Below are 19,029 nucleotides of genomic sequence, written 5' to 3' on the forward strand. Positions count from 1 at the left end.
CACACTATACCCCCTACCTGACTAATATTCCTGCACTCCTCTATAGGACTTAGCCAAGCCAAGACTAACCCTTACTTACCCCCTGGCTACTTTCCCTTTACACCTTCCATCACAGTCACCTGCAGCTGCCACCCCGGCCCTATATACTAGGAGCTTTGATGCCCTCACTCAGCAACCTGACTCCTCACACCTGACCCTTGCCACACCTAATTCAATCTGTCCCTTTTAGCCCCCCCAGCTGCTTTCTGATAAGGTTTAGGGAGGTGATTTCTCTGTAACTCAGTATCTTGCTCTTGGGGCGGTGGTGGCTAGAGCCGGGGTGCTGTGCTCTAGGGTAGAAGGGTGCATGGGGGGAACAAGAGCGGGGGATGTTTCCCTCTGGAGCACGAGGGGGCTTGGGACCTTGGGGGGGCAGGAGGAGGGGGCCTGGGCCAGAGTGGGGGGGTATCGCTCTGGGGCATGAGGGGCCTCGGGCCTAGTGGGGAGGCTGAAGCCTGAACGTGACAGCTCCTTGGTTACCCCCCCCCCCGTCCGCGTTCCCCAGGCAACGAGGGCGGCTCGGAATCACGTGACCGTCCCCAAGATGGCGGCGCCCAGGGAGGCGTCACGTGACGGCCGGCGAAGATGGCGGCGCCCAGCAGCCGCGGCCCGGCGCTGTCCCTGCGCGTGGTGGCCGAGTGCGGGCTGAGCAAGGCCCGGGCCTGCGAGCTGCGGCTGCCGCACGGCCCCGTGCTCAGCCCGGTCTTCATGCCCGTGGGCACGCAGGGCACCATGAAGGGGATCACGGCCCGGCAGCTGGAGGGGCTGGGCTGCCGCATCTGCCTGGGCAACACCTACCACCTGGGCATGAGGCCGGTGAGCGCCCCCCCGACCCCCCCCCGGGCCCGAGGCCAGTGTGCGACCCTCCCCCCCCGGGCACGAGGCCGGTGAGCGTCCCCCCCCCCCGACCACCTCCCCTCCACCTGGTCATGAGACTGGTGAACGACCTCCCCCCTCCCCCCAGGGGGTCTAATTGCCCCCCCCACACACTTATCTACCGCCTGGCCATGAGTGAGGCTTGTGGTTGTCTGACCCTCCCTGCCCACGCTGCCACGTGGTCATGAGGCCAGTGAGTGTCCCTGCCCCTGCAATCTGGGCGTAGTCTGTTGGGTGGGTGTAAAATCCTGTTTTTTGTTGTTGTTTTTTTGCGGGTGGGGGGCGTTAGCTGGTGCTTCTGGAGTTCTGATTTCTGGAGAAGACTTGGGCCTGTGTTCAAATTTCTAACCTGTCTTTTTCCCGCCCTTCTAAATCCACCTCAGGGGCCTGAACTCATCAAACAAGCCAGCGGCCTTCACGGGTTCATGAACTGGCCACAGAACCTGCTCACGGTGAGTGGGGCTCACCAGGGCTGGGCCTGGAGGCGGGTTTCAGGGGCCTGATCCCTGTGGGTTGGTGGGGATAGGGGGAGCAGGTTAGAAGCCAGGTACTCTGGCAGCTTCTCATGGGAGCTTGGCTCTGGGGGGTGAATCGGGGGCCCCTCTGGGCAGTGTGCAGGGTGGGTGGTCAGGATTGGGGCCCCTATGGGCAGTTTGCCATGGCGTTTCAGAGCTGGGTTGCAGCATGGAGCCCTGGTGTGTTTCCCCTGTGTTAACTCTTACATGGCAGCTTTTTTTATCTGGGGCTTTTCTTGACTGTTGTTCTGTTCAGGGTTTGCATAGAATCTCGTACAGCCATGGGGTCCTAGGTGCTACCATAATACACGTAATACACAATGTACAGCCCCTAGCACAATGGGCCATGATGGGTGCCTAGGTGCTACCGTAATACATCTAATAGATGATACAAAGAGTACATTTAGTGCTAGTGGTACGTTCCTCGTTGAAGCAACTTCTGTACTATGTATCTATAGGTTCAGCCTGGGCACCAGCAGGGCAAGCTCCTGCCCGTGGCTAACATGCCTCTGTGCTGCCGCATTGGGGCCCCTTGCCCCCAGCAGCGAGCGGGGAACCTCTGAGGCTGCTGTTTAGCACCATTTGCCTCACTGAGCACCTGGGAAAGGATGACTAGCAAGGGGCCTCATGGTGAAGGCATTGGTCTGGCACTTGCGGGATCTGGTTTTGATTCCTGGCTCTCCGCTGACTCCCTGCGGGACATTGGACAAGTCAGTGACTACCTGTGCCTCAGTTTCCCCATCTGTAAAGAGGGCATTGCAAGGAAGCTCACTAATGACTGAAGTGCTCAGATGCCCCAGTGATGGGGGCCTATGGAACAACTGAGGTAGATGGGCCACTGTCAACCTGGAGTGGGCTCAAAGCAGAGGCCTGGAGTCTCTGTCCCCCTCCCTTGAGCTATCCAGCTTCCCTTTTCCCTGTGTTGCACCTGTGGCCCCTAGACAGTATCTCTGGCCTAAATCTCAGCACCCCCTGACCTGGTATTCTCTAGCTCTCAATGGGCTTGTTTACAGGACAGCGGCGGGTTCCAGATGGTCTCCCTGGTGGAGCTGTCCGAGGTGACGGAGGAGGGCGTCCGCTTCCAGTCTCCGTACAATGGGGAAGAGATCCTGCTGACGCCGGAGAAATCCATCGAAATCCAGAACGCGCTGGGTAACTCGTGCTGTTTGGGAGCTGCTGTCTGGGTCCCTGGTGCCTACCAGTGACTGTACACAACGGGGTCATCCTTTAAAAAGGCATCCCCAAGGTGCAGACCAACGTAGAAAAGGGATTTTGAGTCTGAGCTGGTAACTCAGGAGGGAGCACTTGCCCTCGCAGCCCATGTGCTGTGAGGGTTCGGTAGGGGGTGCTGTCCCTTTGGAGGCAGTGCTGACCCCAGTGCCCTGGTGCTGTACTGCCTGGGCAGGGTGGGGCACTCATCTGGGAGCGTTTATCCCAATGCCCCGGGGCAGTACCGGAGGGTTGCTGTGCTCTCGGGGAAGAAGTGGGGAAGTGAGATCCGCTCCTGTGGTTATTGAAGCTCCCCATGGAGTTCAGGCCCTGTGGTGAGCTCTGGCCAGACCTCCCCACTTCTGTTATATTCTGCCACCCTAATCCCCTGTTGCCTGTGGAAATCCAGCTCCTGGTGGGGCTGAGCCCTGGTGTGCTGCTTCCGTGGGTTGCACGTGGCCTCGCATACTGCCGTGCCGGTGCCGCGAGAGACCGGGGAACTGGTCACTCTGGTACCCAACCCATGTATGGCTTAACTCCTTGGTTGCCAACTGGGGTTGCAGTGGAGGGCAGGGGGTTGGGAGCCAGGAGTCTTGGGTCCTGTTCTGGGCTCTGGGAGGGGATGTGAAGCTCAGGGCAGAGAATCCGAGCCCTCCCCTGGCTCGCAGGGCCCTCCCCAGGCAAGTGGGAGCTGCTGCAGGCTCCTGGCTCAGGCTGCCTCTTCCTGTTCCCTTCCTAGGCTCAGACATCATGATGCAGCTGGATGACGTGGTGAGCAGCACCATCACGGGGCCCCGGGTGGAGGAAGCCATGTACAGGTTTGTCCAATCTCTGTAGCGCCCCCCACCTCTGTGGCTGGCGGATAACGCCCAGCTGAGCCTTCCCCAAGTAGTGGTGTCCGGATGATGGTCAAGCACCCCACTCGGGCTCCTCCGCCCCCTGCTTTATCCCTCACTCTAGGAGCCTGGTGTGGTGCGAGGCTCCTCACCCCATTCGCTCCGCAGGGTGGCTTTAACCCTGGGCATGCCAGAGCCTCATCGCCTGCGGGTCCTAGCTGCGGGCGGGTCGAGGGCGTTCCCGTCTTGCCCAGTTCGCCCCCCCCGTGGGTTGGCATCGTCTCTGGAGTCTGATTTTTGTCACTGTCCTGCCCTGCCTGCATGTTCCTCCTTTGGCCGCAGTACCCCCGGGTAGGGTGAGTGGGTGAGGTGGGACTCTGACAGGGTGGCCCAGTGGGTAGGCCACTTGGGTGGGAATCAGGATACCAGGGTTCTGTGCCTGACTCGGCTATCTGATGGCTTCAATTGCTGATTCTCTCTGCCTCGTTTTCCCACCTCTAACATGGGGACAGTGCTAATCCCTAGCTCCTGGCTGAGCTGTGTGTCCATCGATCTCCAAGTGCTTCCCAAAGCAGGTCCCTATCATTACTATCCCCATTTTACAGATGGTGAAACTGAGGCACGGGGCAGTGAAGTGGCTTGCGCAGGGTGACCCAGCAGGTTGGGGGGCAGGGCCAGGAACAGAACCCAGCCTTTCCGAGTCCCAGTCCAGGGCTCTATCCATGAGGCCCCACTGCCTCCAACTTTCCCGTGGGGTGGCAGGGACTGAGCGGGCCGGGTGCTTTGCAGGTCGATTCGCTGGCTGGACCGCTGCATTGCCGCCAACAGCAAACCCGACGAGCAGAACCTCTTCGCCATCATCCAGGGTGGGCTGGACCCTACCCTCCGCACCAAGTGTTTGGAAGGTAACGGAGACCTGGCTCTGCTCCCTCCGGTAACAGCTGGTCTCTGCTCCGAGCCCGGGGATGGATGGGCTGGACTTGGGGGCGGCGATGACCGTGGGCAAGTCCCTGCTTCGCTCTGGGCCCCAGTTCCCATCTGGACAATGGTAATTCTTCCCGTATCCAGATAGACCGTGAACTCCTTGGCACGGGCCCGCTCTCGGGCAGCCGTACCTGTGTTGCTGAGCAGTTTCCCCTCTCCGGAGCTGCCGGGAAGCTGGGCAGGGCCTGGTCTGGGCTCGGCAGCCCTACTGTGGTCACGGGAGCAGTGTGGGGCTGTGATGCCTGCGGCTGGCTTTGGGGTAGGCTAGAGCTAGAGCTGCTGAAGGAGAGTAACCCTGTGGGATGGGGGCATGCCCTGGGGGTGAGGCGAAGGAAGGGGGTGTAGAAGCTGTATCTGCCCCCTTAGCCTGTGGAGACCCTCACAAGGGCGTGGGTAGGAGCGATCCTGCCCTTCGCCTTCCCCCTTTGGGACGGGATCTTCCCATCTCTGTTTCCATCCCCAGAGATGACGCAGCGGGACGTGCCCGGCTTCGCCATCGGGGGGCTGAGCGGCGGTGAGGCGAAAGATCACTTCTGGAGGATGGTGACCCTCAGCACCGACCGTCTCCCCAGGGGGAAGCCCCGCTACCTCATGGGGGTTGGGTAGGTGTCGGCGCCGAGCAGCGTCCGCTCACTCGCTCCCTGCTTCTTCTGGGGCTTTCGGCTGGGCTTGGCATCTCGGGGGACTGGTTCCCTCCGCTTGGGCTCAGGGATTGTCCCATCTACGCAGTACCCGCTGCTGCTGAGCTTTGGCCCGGCCTGTGGGGCAGGGGGTGCTTCATGCTGCAGAACCAAGGGGGTTCCGGCGCCTTGGGCAGCAGTGCCTCATGCTGGGAACCGAAGGGGTTCTGACGCTTGAGGCCTAATGTGCAAGTTGAAGCTGAAACATGGCTGCCTAGTTACTCCACTTCCTCTTGGGTCATGAGAGGGGAGCATGTGACCCTTCACCAAGAAGGTGATGCCCGGGGGCTGGCAGGTATGGCCCACACACTGGCAGGTCAGGGCCCCAATACTAACACCCCTTCCCCACCCATGTGCCTCACTCTGCCCTCCAGAGGGCCTTGGGTCGTCTCGCTCCCTCTACTGAGGTTCCCCAGGTTTGTGCTGGGGCCTGGCTGTGCTGGTTGTCTGGGGCCCTAGGTTGAGACCCGATGCACTCATGGGCCAGTTTGCAGAGCTGCTGTCTCCCCCCACCAGCTACGCCACGGACCTGGTGGTCTGCGTTGCCCTGGGCTGCGACATGTTTGACTGCGTCTTCCCCACCCGGACAGCGGTGAGTGGCTGCACCCAGGGGACAGGGTGGGGTTGGCGGGGGGGGTCAGTCTGCCTGTCTACACCCTGGGCTGCTCTTCTGTTTGCTGGGATGCCCCATAGTGATGGGCAGGTAACTGGGATCACACATCCCACCCCATAACCCCTCGTTGGCCACCGTCCCAGTGACCAGCCAGATCCTTTCCCTCCCAGCGCTTCGGCTCGGCCCTGGTGCCCTGGGGGTCCCTGCCAGTGAAGAACAAGCAGTTTGCCAAGGACTTCCGGCCCATCGACGAGAACTGCGACTGCCCCACCTGCTGCAGGTGCGTGCCCTGGGTCGGGGGAGGGGGGCAGGCAAGTGTCGTTGCCCTCCCCGTGGCCACCTCCTCACCCTGCTGATAGGCTGGGAGCCAGCTGGTGTGCTGGGCACCTCAAAGTGGGTTGGTGCTTGGGGGTGGGGGGCATTGGGTCCCCACCTTCAGCACAGATCTCCTGCCCTGGTGAGGGGGATGGAGAACAGAGCTGCCTACACCCCAGATCCCAGCCTTTCTCTCAGCCTTGGCTCGTCGCCGGGGGCTCCCGTGCGTCTCTCGAGCACTGTCCCTTCCGAGGCTGCCCCAGGAGGGTCTGTTCCTGTGGCCTTCGCCTCCTTCACCGTGACGTTTCCCCATCCCAGGTACAGCCGGGCCTTCCTGCACGCCCTGGTCCGCAGCGAGACGGTTGCCATGCACCTCCTCACAGTACACAACATCGCCTACCAGGTGGGTCCCCAGGGTGCCCAGAGACAGGCCCAGCCATGCCCACCCGCCGGAGTGCTGCCCTCTATGCCAGGCGTTAACAGCCCTGGAGGCTGAGGGGCGCAGCAGGGTCGGTGGGGAGGGGACGTGGGAAGTATCGGAGCTGTTCAGGGTGTAATCTGTGCCCCTTCCCCACAGTTGAATCTGATGCGGTCGATCCGGGAGAGCATTGTGGAGCAGAGGTTCCCGCAGTTCGTTCGGGACTTCATGAGAACCATGTACGGCAGCCGGGAGCGGTACCCGCCGTGGGCTGTGGAGGCCCTGGCCTCGGTCAATATCACCCTGGAGTGACGGGGGGTGGGGGAGGTTGTTTTACACTCCCTGTCCCCTCCAAAGAAGATGAGCTTGGAGGAGCACAGAGAATCTCTTCTTGACCTGGATTATCCCAGCTCTTCCCACCCCCAGCAGATCCCCCGAGAGTCGGAGGGGTCAGACCTGTAGCCTACCTGGCCCCATCTTCTGATGCCCGTACCCAGCGATGGCTGTTCTTCGCAGCAACTCCACCATGGGACGAGGGGGGGTCGGTGAGTCTGCAGCACAGAGCTCCTCTGTGCAAAGGGTTCTGGGTAACACAGGAGCCCTCAATCAGGATTGTGGCAGGAGCAATGCCAGTGCCTGGGTTGTGGGGTCGAAAGAGTTAAAATCCAGCAGCCTCCAAGCTCATTAAGAAGGGGGCGTGGGAATGATTTTAAACTTTCTTTTTGTTTTACTGTCCCGTCCCCCCTTTTGTACACGGTTTGTAATTAACAGTTGGGTTTTTAACAAGGCGGAGCCAGGTGCTCCGCTCCCCACTGGGCCTGGCACTGCCCGTCAGCCCCCAATAAAGGCTGTGAAGCTGCCAGTGGAAATGGATCAGACTGTCGTGGGGAGTTGACTTGTGGGGGTGTGGCTGGCTTGGGGCACAGATGGGACCCCTCCACACCTGTCTGGTCTGGTGGGTGTACAACATCCCCCTCCCTCTGCCTGGATCCGCTGCAGGATGCCAGAGACACCTATGTGGCAGGGCACATGCCTGCTTGTGATATGGAAAGGTGGGCAAATCCCCTTACAGCCTGGACAGTGGGAGGGAGCACCTGAGCTGTTCTGCATCCCTTATGCTGGGTCTGAACCTGCTCAAGAGCATCCACCTCCAGGTTGTGGTGCAGGGGCTGTCTCTACAGGGGTCCTCAGCCCTTGCACTCAGATGCAGCCACTTCTGGGGTGGGACACGGCAGCTGTTCACCAGCGGTACGGCACCAGCACTTGCACCCCCCATTCTGGGCATGGAGTGAACAAGAGCGCTGGGAGGCAGGGCCGGCCTATGCTGTCTGGGGAAAGCTTTGGTGCTCACCTCCAATCTGTTCAGTGCCTGATGGCTGCTGACATGGCTGAGGCCTGGAGCTGAGCTGGGCTTGTGGGTGCCCCCCCCCGCTATCTCACTCAGGGAAGATCTGGCCACTTTCTGACGGCAGCTGTTTACAGACCCTATGGGGTGCCCCAGTCCCTGTGCACTGGGCTGGGGGCGGGGGCAGGGAAACAAGGCCTAGGATACCAGCTGGGGCCTCATGGACCTGGCTTCAAATCCCTACTATGCTCCAGCCTCTCTGTGTGATCTTGCGCCAGTGGCGTAGTGTCTCCGTGCCTCAGTTTCCTCATGTGTCCAGTGGCACTAATAGCCCTGCCTCCCCACCAGGCTGGGAGGGCAAATGGGGCAGCGCCCGAGGTGCCTAGAACGGGAGCATCTGCAGCCCCTGGCGCTGTGTGGTTCCCATTCCCCTTCCAAGTCCCCACTCCTGCCCCACCCGCTCCCCAAGCCCAGCCCCGGGGCGGGGCGTGGGGGTCCCCCCAGCCGTTTGTGATCTGCTCCATGGGGAAAGCATCCCCGGGGGGGCCAGTCGCTGGGAATGGGAGGTTCCCCCGTCGGCCAGCAGGGGGCAGCAGGTGCCCGGCGAAAGCGGGGCCCTGGCGGCGCTGCAGCGAGCTCGGGAGGTTCTGCTGCGTGCGTGCGGGGGTGTATACGGTAAGTGCTCTTCGCATCCTAATGGGGACCCTGCGCGGGCTTCTGCTGACCTGGAGCAGGGACCGCTGCAGGGAGGGGTGATCTGGTACCAGAAGAACCCAGGAGTCCTGGCTCCGAGCCCCCCTTCTCTAAGCCACCCAACCCAACCCCCTCCCCCCCGAGCAGGGAGAGAACCCAGGAATCGTGGCTCCCAGCCCCCCCCCATGCATTAGACCCCATTCCTCTCCCAGAACTGGGGAGAGAACCCAGGAGTCCTGGCTCCCAGCCCCCTCTCCCGTTAGACCCCACTCCCTTCCCAGACCATAGATTGCCTAGTTGTCTTGCCTGGTGGGTTCCTGTGCCCACCCACCTGGCTTGTGGGAGCTTGTGCCCGGTAAAGCAGCGGGCTGGGAAGATCCGATTCATTTGTTAGCCCTGCCTGCGCCATCCGTCCTGCTTTTGACCCAGGTTCCTCTCGTCCCTGCCAGCCCAGGAAGGAGCCCAAGGGCTGAGGGTGCTGGGAAGGGGTAGCGCTGCCTGGCCACCTGGTGAGCTGCAGGTAGGAGAGGCTGGTCCTGGGGCTCTTCTGGGCAGATTCAGATTTGCAAACCTTCCAGGGAAAGAGACCGGCCTTGCTGGGGTCCCCCTGCCTGGGCCATCAAAATCACAGGGCGGGCACTCTCCTGGCACATGTCCCCGGCCCAGGGCAGTGCTTCCAGATGTGGTGCCTGGTACCCTGGGCAGCCCAGGTACGTTGGGCAGTTGGCAACCAAGGGGTTAAGCCATATATGGGTTGGGCACAGCTGCCCCCCCAGGTATCTCCTATGCCAGGCTGCACCTGGCATGATGCACTGACACAGTGTAAGCAGCTCCCCATGGAGGGCGGTGTGGGGGTGAGGTGTCCTGGCCTAGGAGAAGGGACAGAGAACAGGGCCTGGGGATGGGGGGGGAGCTGGGTGAGAGAGGGGAGAGGAAGGGCGCCATGGTGCTGGGGGGAGACATGCGCCAGTGCCAAGTGCACAGGCAGGAGTACACACACAGAGCTGGAGTCTCTTCCTGCGTGTGCGCTATAGGCTTTGTGTGAATGCAGCCGCCAGGGATTCACTGCCACCACCGGAAGGGGAGTGGGGTCTAGTGGTTAGAGCAGGGGCGGCTGGGAGCCAGGACTCCTGGGTTCTCTCCCCAGCTCGGGGAGGGGAGTGGTATCTAGTGGTTTGGGGGGGCGGGGTTGGGTTCTATCCCGGCTGTGGGAGGGGAGTGAGGGCTAGTGGTTAGAAGAGGGGCAGGGAGCCAGGGGCAGGGAGGAGTCGGGGCATCTTGTCTCCCGTTCCCGGAGCCCCAGGGGTTTAGGAAGCGCCGTGGCCACAGGTGGTCCGGGAAGGGAGGGGGCAGCAGCCCCCCGGCGAGGGGCGGATCGGCGCAGCCCCTCCTGCTGGAAACTCCCCCCGCCATCCCTGCCGGAGACCGAGCCGCGCTCAGCCGCCGGAGCCGCGGGGGGCCGGGCCATGGGCTAGCGGCGGCGTCCCGGGGGGCAGCCAAGGCGGGGGCACCTCCAGGTTGCTGCAGGAGCCGGGCACCTGCCCCCCCCCCCGGCTGGCAAGGCGAGGCTGATGGCACCAGCTGCTGGCTTCCCTCCGCAGTCCAGGCAGCGGGTGGCGGAGAGCGGCTCCGGGATGCCCGCGCCGCCCCGCCGTGGCCCTGGGCCCCGGGCGTAGCGGGCCGCCCTGGCTAGCGGCGCCCGGTGCCCGGCAGCCGCCGGGGCGCAGCTGAGCGCCGGCGGGACGGCGGCGTCGAGAGCCGACATGGTGGAGCTGGAGAAGGAGGTGCTGCCCCTGCCCCCGCGCTACCGCTTCCGCGACCTGCTGCTGGGGGACTGGCAGGCCGACGAGAGGTGAGGGGAGCCCCGTGCCGGTGCCTGGCATGGGGGCGCACTGGATGGGGCGCTGGCACCCTGTGGGGTCTGGGCAAGGGGCACGTGGGGTGGACTGGATGGGGGCCCTGGATGGGGCACTGGCACCCTGGGGGGGTCTGGGTGAGGGGCGCATGGGGGCACACTGGATGGGGCACTGGCACCTTGGGGGGTCTGGGCTAGGAGTGCATGGGGCGCCCTGGATGGGGGCCCCAGAGAGGCTGGTCCCCACTCCAGTTTTGCCAGCCCACCTCTGGTGCAAGCTGTGCCTGGGCAGTCCTGAGGGCGTCGGGCTCTCTAGGGTGGGGCCCCTGTGCCGTGGTTCCTGTGCTGCCCGCTGCAGCCTCCCCGGGCTCTCGGCCTGGGCCCTGAGTCTGCCGCCCACCAGCCCGAAGCTCTTTGCCCTGGGAGCTGGGTAAATGATGTCTGCTGGGTGGCCCTTCATCTTCCCCTGCCCCCCATTCCCTCTTTGAGGACGGGGGGGGCTGGCTCCACCTTTGGACTTGCAAGCGGCCCAATCCCCCTCCCCCGATCGGTGCCACCACCCCGAGAGCCTCCCCCCGTGCTCCCTGTCCCAGCTGATGCCTGTCGCCTGCCACTTCTGGGCCCCTAGCCTGAGGGATGGGAACAAACAGGAGGAGCTGCCTCAGGGCATTGAGAGGGAAGGGAGCCGCAGCGTGGTCTGGTGATCTGGGGGGGGGGGGGTTCCAGGACTCCTGGGTTCTGTTCCCAGCTCTGGGAGTGGAGTGGGGTCTAATGTTTAGAGCAGGAGGCACTGGGAGCCAGGACTTCTGGGTTCTCCCCCTAGCTCTTGGGGAAGGAGTAGGCTCCAGATCAGACGGATGGCACTGTCCCTGAGGACACCGGGAAGCCCATGTTGGGTGGTTCTGGGCAGCGGCCGGAGCCACCGTCTGGCTTTCGGTGGCTCTCTGTGGCACCTGTGGTGTCGCCTGGTGCCCCAGGGTCCTTTGTGGATTTGATGGCTGCTGCATGGGATCTCCTGGGGCGCTGCCTGGCTTCCCCTGGGCACAGCAGGAGCCTCCGTGGCTCTGTGTGGCGCTGCTGAGCATGGGGGCAGGTCCCGCAGGGTGTGTGGAGCTGCGCAGTTTCCCTATGGAAGGGCAGGGGATGGGGTGGGTTTTTGGGGCAGTGCGTGGGCACTGTGCATGGGGCTCTGTCTGGTGTCCCCGGGGGTCTCCCTGCCTCTGACTGGCATGCCCCGTGCATGCCATGGTGCTGCAATGTCCCCCCTGGGCCACTGCAATCACTGGGAACTTTCCCCACAGCGTTGCGTGGCTCCATGGGACACTTCCAGTGTGGTCACAGGCTGCCCTAGTGAGAGCCCCCCTGCTGCACCATGTGGGGGCAAGGACTCCAGGCAACAGCAGGGTGCCCCACTCCCAGCCCTGCTCTGAGGAATCCCCCAGGGGGACGCTCCATGGCTCATGCAGTCCCCAGCCTCTCGGCTGAGCCAGCCAGTTCCCCTGGAGACCCCACCCCTGGGGTCAGATTGGAGCCGGTGTCCCCTTGAGGGGAAAGGCCTCGTGTCCCATTCCCCACCCCCCTGGGCCAGCCAGTCCCTGCTGCTCTGGGGCTGGATGGTGAGGGGCAGCGGCATAGATGGCGGGGGGAGCCCAGGGCTGGGATAGAGAGGGGCTCCACGTCGGGCTTGAGGGGCACCAGTGAAGCTGGGGGGTGGGAGGAACCTGGAGCTGGGTTAGTGGCAGTGGACTGCGGGTCAGGAGTGAGGGGCACCGGCAGAGCTCGGGGACAGGGGGGAGCCCAGTGTGGGGCTAGTCTGGGTCTGTGCTTCCAGTGACCCGAGTCTCGGTGGCCTGGGGCTGTTGGATCTAGCAGCTCCTAAGGGGTTAACAAAGCTGCGAGCCCAGACTGGGGGTGGGGGTGTTTTCAGAGCTTCCCTGGAGCACATTTCCCACCCCCCATCCCCCAATCCACCCACACCCCTACTGCTCCTAGCCTGCTTCCGCCAACAGTCACCAGCTGCTGCCTGACTCCAGCAGCTGATCATTGGAGCAGGGATACGGGGGTAGCTTAGCTGCACCCCGGGCTGCTGCAGGGAGATGCAGGGGGGGCAGACAGGAAGGAGCAGGCGGGGGGGACCCTCTTCAACCTCAACTCCTTTCCCTCTCGTCGCCCCTGCTCCTTCCCCTTGGGCAGAGGCCTCCTGGAGCCAGATCCCTGCAGCCTGAGTGGGTCCCCAGGGCTGCCAGCTGGTGCCAGCGAGGGGAACCTGCCAGGGCTTTAAGTGCCAGCCTGGATCTGGCCCAGAAGATAGAGGCTGTGTGGAAATTACAGCTGGAGAGGATCTGTTGTGGTTAATCAGGTGTATCCCGCTGTGGTGCGCATAGACCACAACCCAGCTCCGGGGGACCCTGTCGTCCTGGGCACTGCAGAGACCGTCCCTCCCCCAGAGAGCTCATCAAGGATCATTCTCACCCTCTTACAAAGGGAGGACTGAGGGCCAACACAGACAAAGGTGAGGAGGGGAAACCGAGGCACGGAGCAGGCAAGTGACATGCTTTGCTCACTCAGTGGCAGAGCTGGGAATAGAAGCCAGGAGTCCTGCATCCCAGGGCTGTGCCCTCCACGTAAGCCCAGGCCCCCTATGGGCTTTTGCCTCTCCCTGAATGTTGCATACAGAGCGTCTCAGTGGAAGGTGCCTTTGTGGTGTCTGTTTCCTGATGAACGGGCAGCCCCCAGAGCAGCCTGTTCCCCCCCTCCCCCCGGCTGCTGAACTATCCCAGCCACGCTTAGGAGCAGCCCGAGTGGTTAACGCTCACCTGACTCTGAGGAAGAGAAATTGATAGAACTGCGGCCACACTGGTGTCTCAAGGTCCGCTCCCCCTCCCCATCTCAGTGTGCCCCCCCAACCAGCTTCCCCCTAGCCCGGCATCCCCTGGTCTGCCTCTCCCCATCTCCCGCACCCTCCCCATAGGGCGAGGCCTGAACCAACCCGCTCCGCACCCATGGCCCAAGTTCTAACACCAAGGCGCAGCCCGCTGAGACTACAGTCCCCAGCATGCATTGCTCCCCCCATGGTTTATGCATGGCTGGCGATGGAGTGATGCATGCTGTACACTGTAGTTTCCCTGGGCCGCAGCACCAAGAGTAGAGAACAGGGCAGCTGCAGCAGGGGGTTCCTGGCCTTTTGCCAGGGAGGCATCACTCAGCTGGGCTGGAACCCTAGCTACAGGAGGGAAGAGGGGGGCTGGTTAGACGGGGGGAAGGGCTGGAGTGGGGACTCCTGGGTTCTAATCATGGATCTGTGACCTTGGGTGAGCCCTTTCCTGGCTCCGTGACTCAGTTTCCCCCTCTGCACAAGGCTGGTAGCTCCCCATGCTCTCCCACAGTGAGGAGCTGTGTAGCTGCACCTTGCCGTGGGCACGGAGGGGGTCGGGGGCCCACCTGGAGCTGGATGGGGCCCTAAGCGGAAGGAGTGGACCAAGCCTGACCCAGGCTGATGTCGGGCCTCTCGGGATTTGCCACTGGCCTCCTGCTCCTCAGGGAGCTGAAGTCTTGATGGCGCCAGGCAAACGGGTTCCTGACAGTGGCTTATGGCCCTTCCTGGGCCTCCACCGGCTGAGGCATCTGCAGGCTGGGAGAGAGCAGGAGTGGGAGGAAGGGCATGGCCTTTTCGTCCTTAGCTCTACCCTGGGGGATCTTGGGCACGTCTGTGCATCTCTCCAGGCCTCAGTTTTCCCATGTGTAAATGGGGAACAATAATCCCTCCTGTGTCTAGTAGACTGGGAGCTTTTCGGGATAGGGGCTGTCTCTCACTGTGTGTGTGCAGTGCCGATCTCCTCCCGTGGGTCTGGGCGGCACCTGGCACAACGAGCACCCAGTCAGGGTTTGGGCGGCGCCCAGTGCAATGGGGCCCCTGATCTCATTTGGCACGATCCTCATCCAATTAATGATAATCACAAGATCCAGGGCTTGAAACTTTAATATTTTATTCCTCTGGTCTTGCCATCTCCTCTCTTTCTCTGAGTAAGAACCAGAACCCGGTAATGGGAGCCAAAAATAATCCCATTTATCCTTCCCCGTGACAAGTGGGGCAATTGGAAGCAAGTCAGGGAAGGGGGGAAATTGGCTCTTCAGGCCCCTAGTGTTATAATTAGCTGTGATGTGGGGGTGGGCGCATTTATCTAGGGTCTGCTCTAGGAATGATCTCTGTGGGGGGCATGCAGCAGGTCAGAGCAGCTGATCACAACAGTCCCTTCCGGCCGTCAGCTCCCGGGGCCGGTGCGTGTCTCAGCCGGTTCGACATTTCGCTCCTGGCGGAGCCCTGCAGGGCAGGAGGCCTTGCTCTGGCAGCAGCCCCGGGGCCTTTCTGGGGTGCATGGGGGGGCAGGGATCCGCTGGCAGCTGCGTGCCCTGGGCCTGCATGGGGCAAAGGCTGGCTCCGGGCGCGGGGGCTGTGCCAAGCGGAACGCTGAGAGCAGCTGACACCGGGAACGAACAGCTTTGTTCCGCCTGCGTCTCCTGCAATGGATACAGGGCACCCCAGGAGGGGTTGAGCCGGCCCCTTGCCCCCCTGGGTCCTGATACTCTGGCGCCCCTGCTCCCGCTGGCCCAGGGAGGGTGAGCCGGAGAGGTGACTCACGTCCCGCACAGCTGGGCCCCGGGGGCAGACGCGGATGGAGCAGAACCAATTGGATAAAGCCCTGGAAGCATCAGCAGACCCAGGGCAGGCAGGTCTGGTGTGACTTTCTGGTCTGAAGTGGGGGGAGAGTGGGGGCTGGTTTCTGATCTCAGTCGCCCCAGGGGCCTATGGGAGCTGCCCACGCTGCCCCCAGCACTATTCAGCTGGGCCAGGCAGGGGCCACGTTCCCCCCTCCCCTCCTCCACATCTGCACCAGCTGGTTCCCCACCCCCTGCCCACCACTTGCTGCTTGCCAAGGCCCTTCCGAGCTCTACCCCTCCTGACTCACCCCCCCTTTCCCTGCATTTGGCCCATGCACCCCACCTGCAGACACCCCCCAAGTCTTCCCCCAGCCCCCCTCAGAAAGTGGGGAACACTCCAGATCAGGCCCTAACTGCCCCGATTGAATCTGGACTGACATCAGCCCTGGACCCAGGTGTCCAACTGGAGTGGGTTTTACCAGCAGGATACGTTTACCGAGGCATGTGGCTGAGGTTGATTTGATCAGCCCCCGCGCTGAGCTGCGGCTGGGAAGCCGGGAGCCTCAGGGCCAGGCAGGGAGCGCTGAAATATGGGGCCTCTCTGATGTGTGATCTGCAGCGAGCGCCCTGGCCCAGAGTGCCCCCGCCAGCAGCCGCGGGAGCCGTAACTGGGAGCAGATGGTGGGGATGATCAGCCTGGGGGCTGTTCTTCATGGCTGTGTCCTGGCAGCAGGGTGTAATGAGGACTGGGGTTTCTGAGGCTACCTGTGTTGATGATGGAGACAATTGGTTTAGTTGCACTGCGGGGGCCGGCGCGGGCTGAGGAGGTTTAAGGGGGGAGGGGGTGCGTTGGTGCAGGGCGGCACTTGAGGAAGAGGGTTGGGTGGCCAGGCGTGTGATGCAGGCACTGGGCCAGGACTTGGAGATCTGGGGTGGCCACCCATCTCTGCCACCGCCTCCCTGGGGTGTCCGTGGGCGAGTCACTGATCCTGCCCTGCCTCCCGGGGCGCTGTGGGGATAAAAGGCCCTGGACTGTGTCCGGGAAGGTGGCACCCTGGGGAGCTGTCTCTGGTGCTGACTCAGGCCCAGCAGAGGCTGCTGTGATCTGCCCGGAATCGCCAGGGTTCGGAGCCCCGTTCCAAGCAGGCAGGTTCCCACAGCCTCAGCTCTTCCCCCACTGACTCTGTGCCCCCATTTCTCTCGCAGGGTCCAGGTGGCGTTTTACGTTAACGAAAACACCTTCAAGGAGCGGCTGAAACTCTTCTTCATCAAGAACCAGCGCTCCAGTGAGTCGCTCCGGCTGCCCCGAGTCCTGGGAGGGGTTTTGGGGGGGGCCCAGCGCAGAGTCTGGGATGGCTAGGGCAGGGCATGGCCTTCCCATGGCCCAAGCACCACAGCCCGCGGTGATGGACGGTTTTGTGGGTCTGCAGCTGCCAGGGCCCCAAACAGGATCTGCCTGGGCCATAGAGGATGGGACTGAAAGCCAGCTCGGAGTCCCCGGGAACCTCCTGTTTCTCCCCTCAAGTCCCATCTACTCCCTCGCCTCGTGGGCATTACTCTGTCTTTCTTGGTGCCCAGCTAGCTCTAGCTTGACCATAAGATGTGGGCTTGAGGCAGGAATCCCTGGGTGTGATCCAGGACTCCTGGGTTTATCCCCAACTCTGGGAGGGGCAATAGAGTCTAGTGGTTAGAGCAGTGGGGTGGTGGGGGGAGGCAGGGACTCCTGGGTTCTATCTAACTCTGGGAAGGAGTGTGGTGTCTAGCGGTTAGAGCAGGCAGGACTGGGCATCAGGACTCCTGGGTTCCCTTGTAGGGAGTGGGGTGGAGCTCTGCCCTTGCAGTCCGTGCTGATCCCAGTGTGGCGAATGGGACACTGCCAGTCTCATCCCCTGTGTGTGTTTCAGGTTTGCGGGTGCGTCTGTTTAACTTCTCTCTCAAGCTGCTCAGCTGCCTTCTGTACATCATCCGGGTGCTGCTGGACGACCCCCAGGAGGGCCGAGGGGGCTGGTGAGTGAGGCCCCCCTGCCCCGGCCGTGACTAGCTCAGAGCCCCCCAGCTGAGGGCAGCCAGGAGAGACAGGCAGCACCGTGCTGGGAACCGCACAGAAAGGGTGGGGTGGGCACGGGCGCCCTATGGGCAGACCCCACAGGCCTCGTTCCCCAGAATTCGCTGGTTTGCTGGTTCGGCCCGGGGCGCCAGTCACTCCCCCCTGGCCAGGAACATGCCACCTGTACGTGCAGGGCAGGAGAGGCTGTCTGAGCAACCTTGGCATGGAGATCACAGCGGGCACTCTGGGGTGGGGGGCCAGAAACCAGGGCTGGCCCGGTGACTGGCCTCCGCCTCCGGGGAGAGATGGCCAGGGGCTCAGAAGTCTGTCTGTCTGGCTGTCTCCTTCTGCTTTTCCAGCTGGGGCTGCCCCAGGCAAAACCATTCTGCTCACCACCTGCATAAATTTGACTGGTAAGTGTCCGGAGGCACCGAGCTGGCTGGGCCAGGGCTGGGGAGCTCTGGAGAGTGCCCTCAATGTGGCTTTTCTCTTCCAGGAGCCCAATTATCTGGGTGAATAGACCTCTGCCCCTCTGGGGGCTGCAGGTGAGCGGGGGTGTCCAGGGGGAGCAGCAGGGGGCTGGAGCGTAGGGGAGTTAGTGACTTGTGGGTCTCTAGGAGTCTGTGTCCCAGTATTGGGGGGGTTGCCTTGGGGGTGTGATGGACACATGGAGGGACCTCTGCCACTGGGAGGGTACTGAGCTGGTCACAGGGTTATCAAGGGAGGTGGCGTGTCTGCAGTTTCACCAGCCTCTTTCCTCCCAAAGGATCCCAGGGGTTGCTTCTCTGGGCGCTGAAATGCAGCTGGCTCTAGGGTGGGATGCAGCTTCTGTATAACAGCCACGCAGCTGCACCACACAGGGATCGCTCACCCAGCATGGACATGCAGCCACCTCTGGGGTGGGGCACGGTCACCCAGCAAAGTTTAACAGCCGCTGGGCAATGCTGCCCAACAGCTTAGGGCAACACAAGGGGCAAGGGAACCGATCTGACCCGAAGAGTGGAAGCCAGGAAGGTCCAGGACTCAGAAGCCCCAGCCGGCCTCGGGGTGGGGGGGTGGGGGTGCGGGTGGAGAAAGCAGCGGCAGCCTGGCTTGACTCATGTTAAATATCTTCCCTCTGGCCAAGGACCCAGGGGATCATTACGGCTACGGATGGACTCCGTGACTTCCAAAGACCTCCGTGAATCAGCACCGGAGGCTGGGAGCCTCAGGGTCCCGCCTGAGGTAGCGAGGCCCCCAAACTCCCCAGGGGGATCCCCACAGCTCCCCACCACCACAGGCGGCAGGGGGACCCTCAGGTGTGCGGGCCCTGGAGCTCCCAGCCACCCCACGGCTGCCCAGTTCCTGCCCATTTTATCACAGGTAGTTTTAGTAAAAGTCAGGGATGGGTCACGGGCTCCGTGAATTTTTCTTTATTGCCTGTGACCCGTCCCTGACTTTTACTAAAAATACCCATGACACAATCTTAGCCTCAGTCCTGGGGCCTGCTGGACCGCCGGCTGCTTGGCAGGAGCTGGGGTCCCCTCCCAGTCCCTTGGGATGGCTCGAGACCCTGCGCTGGTGGGGAAAGATCTGGGCTCCCTGTGGGGCTGTCAGCATCGTTCCCTTACTGACCCCCCCCCATTCCCCACCCCCAGGTGCTGGTGGCTTTGATCAGTTTCCTGGAGACGATGCTGCTGGTGTATCTCGGCTACAAGGTACAACCGGGGGGCGGGGGTGGGGGGCTTCTCCTTGGGAGGCAGGTACCCCAGCTGCCTCCCCTCTGACCCCCTCCCGGGATCTCTGCCTTTCTGTTGCTATCACCTGCTATAGCAGGGGGGTCCCTCTGAACAAGGCAGGGGAGGGGGACAGATTCTGCCCCGGTGTAAATCAATAGACCCATCCAGGTTTACCCCAGCTCAGGATTTGGCCCTCGGGGTTCCAGCCCCGTCCCCAATCCCCCAAT

The 19,029-nt window shown here is 62.7% G+C and overlaps 2 protein-coding genes across 13 annotated transcripts in view; both read left to right on the top strand.

Moving 5' to 3' along the window:
• The first annotated feature begins 596 nt into the window (after positions 1-596).
• QTRT1 (queuine tRNA-ribosyltransferase catalytic subunit 1) lies at positions 597-7,358 on the top strand. The gene is made up of 10 exons (XM_038378745.2): positions 597-855; positions 1,299-1,367; positions 2,444-2,582; positions 3,379-3,457; positions 4,265-4,380; positions 4,923-5,061; positions 5,656-5,731; positions 5,923-6,032; positions 6,386-6,470; positions 6,645-7,358. Exons 1-10 carry the CDS (start codon positions 625-627, stop codon positions 6,795-6,797), a joined length of 1,197 nt encoding a protein of 398 aa, XP_038234673.1. The 5' UTR covers positions 597-624; the 3' UTR covers positions 6,798-7,358.
• A 1,461-nt stretch (positions 7,359-8,819) lies between these two features.
• LOC119846098 (potassium channel subfamily T member 2-like) overlaps positions 8,820-19,029 on the top strand; it is a 39,042-nt gene continuing 28,832 nt past the window's right edge. For 2 of the 12 annotated variants that reach the window (XM_043506356.1, XM_043506350.1), the window contains exons 1-6: positions 9,805-10,375; positions 16,244-16,323; positions 16,942-17,044; positions 17,444-17,497; positions 17,581-17,629; positions 18,722-18,781. In XM_043506356.1, coding sequence (XP_043362291.1) covers positions 10,287-10,375; positions 16,244-16,323; positions 16,942-17,044; positions 17,444-17,497; positions 17,581-17,629; positions 18,722-18,781 — 435 coding nt within the window. In that variant the 5' untranslated portion in view covers positions 9,805-10,286. Of the gene's footprint in view, positions 9,044-9,804; positions 10,376-16,243; positions 16,324-16,941; positions 17,045-17,443; positions 17,498-17,580; positions 17,630-18,721; positions 18,782-19,029 lie in introns of those variants that run through there. The other 10 variants (XM_043506353.1, XM_043506349.1, XM_043506352.1 and 7 more) reach the window with 8 other exon arrangements.

Source organism: Dermochelys coriacea, chromosome 20 (genome assembly GCF_009764565.3).
Source record: "Dermochelys coriacea isolate rDerCor1 chromosome 20, rDerCor1.pri.v4, whole genome shotgun sequence".
Lineage (NCBI taxonomy): Eukaryota > Metazoa > Chordata > Testudines > Dermochelyidae > Dermochelys > Dermochelys coriacea.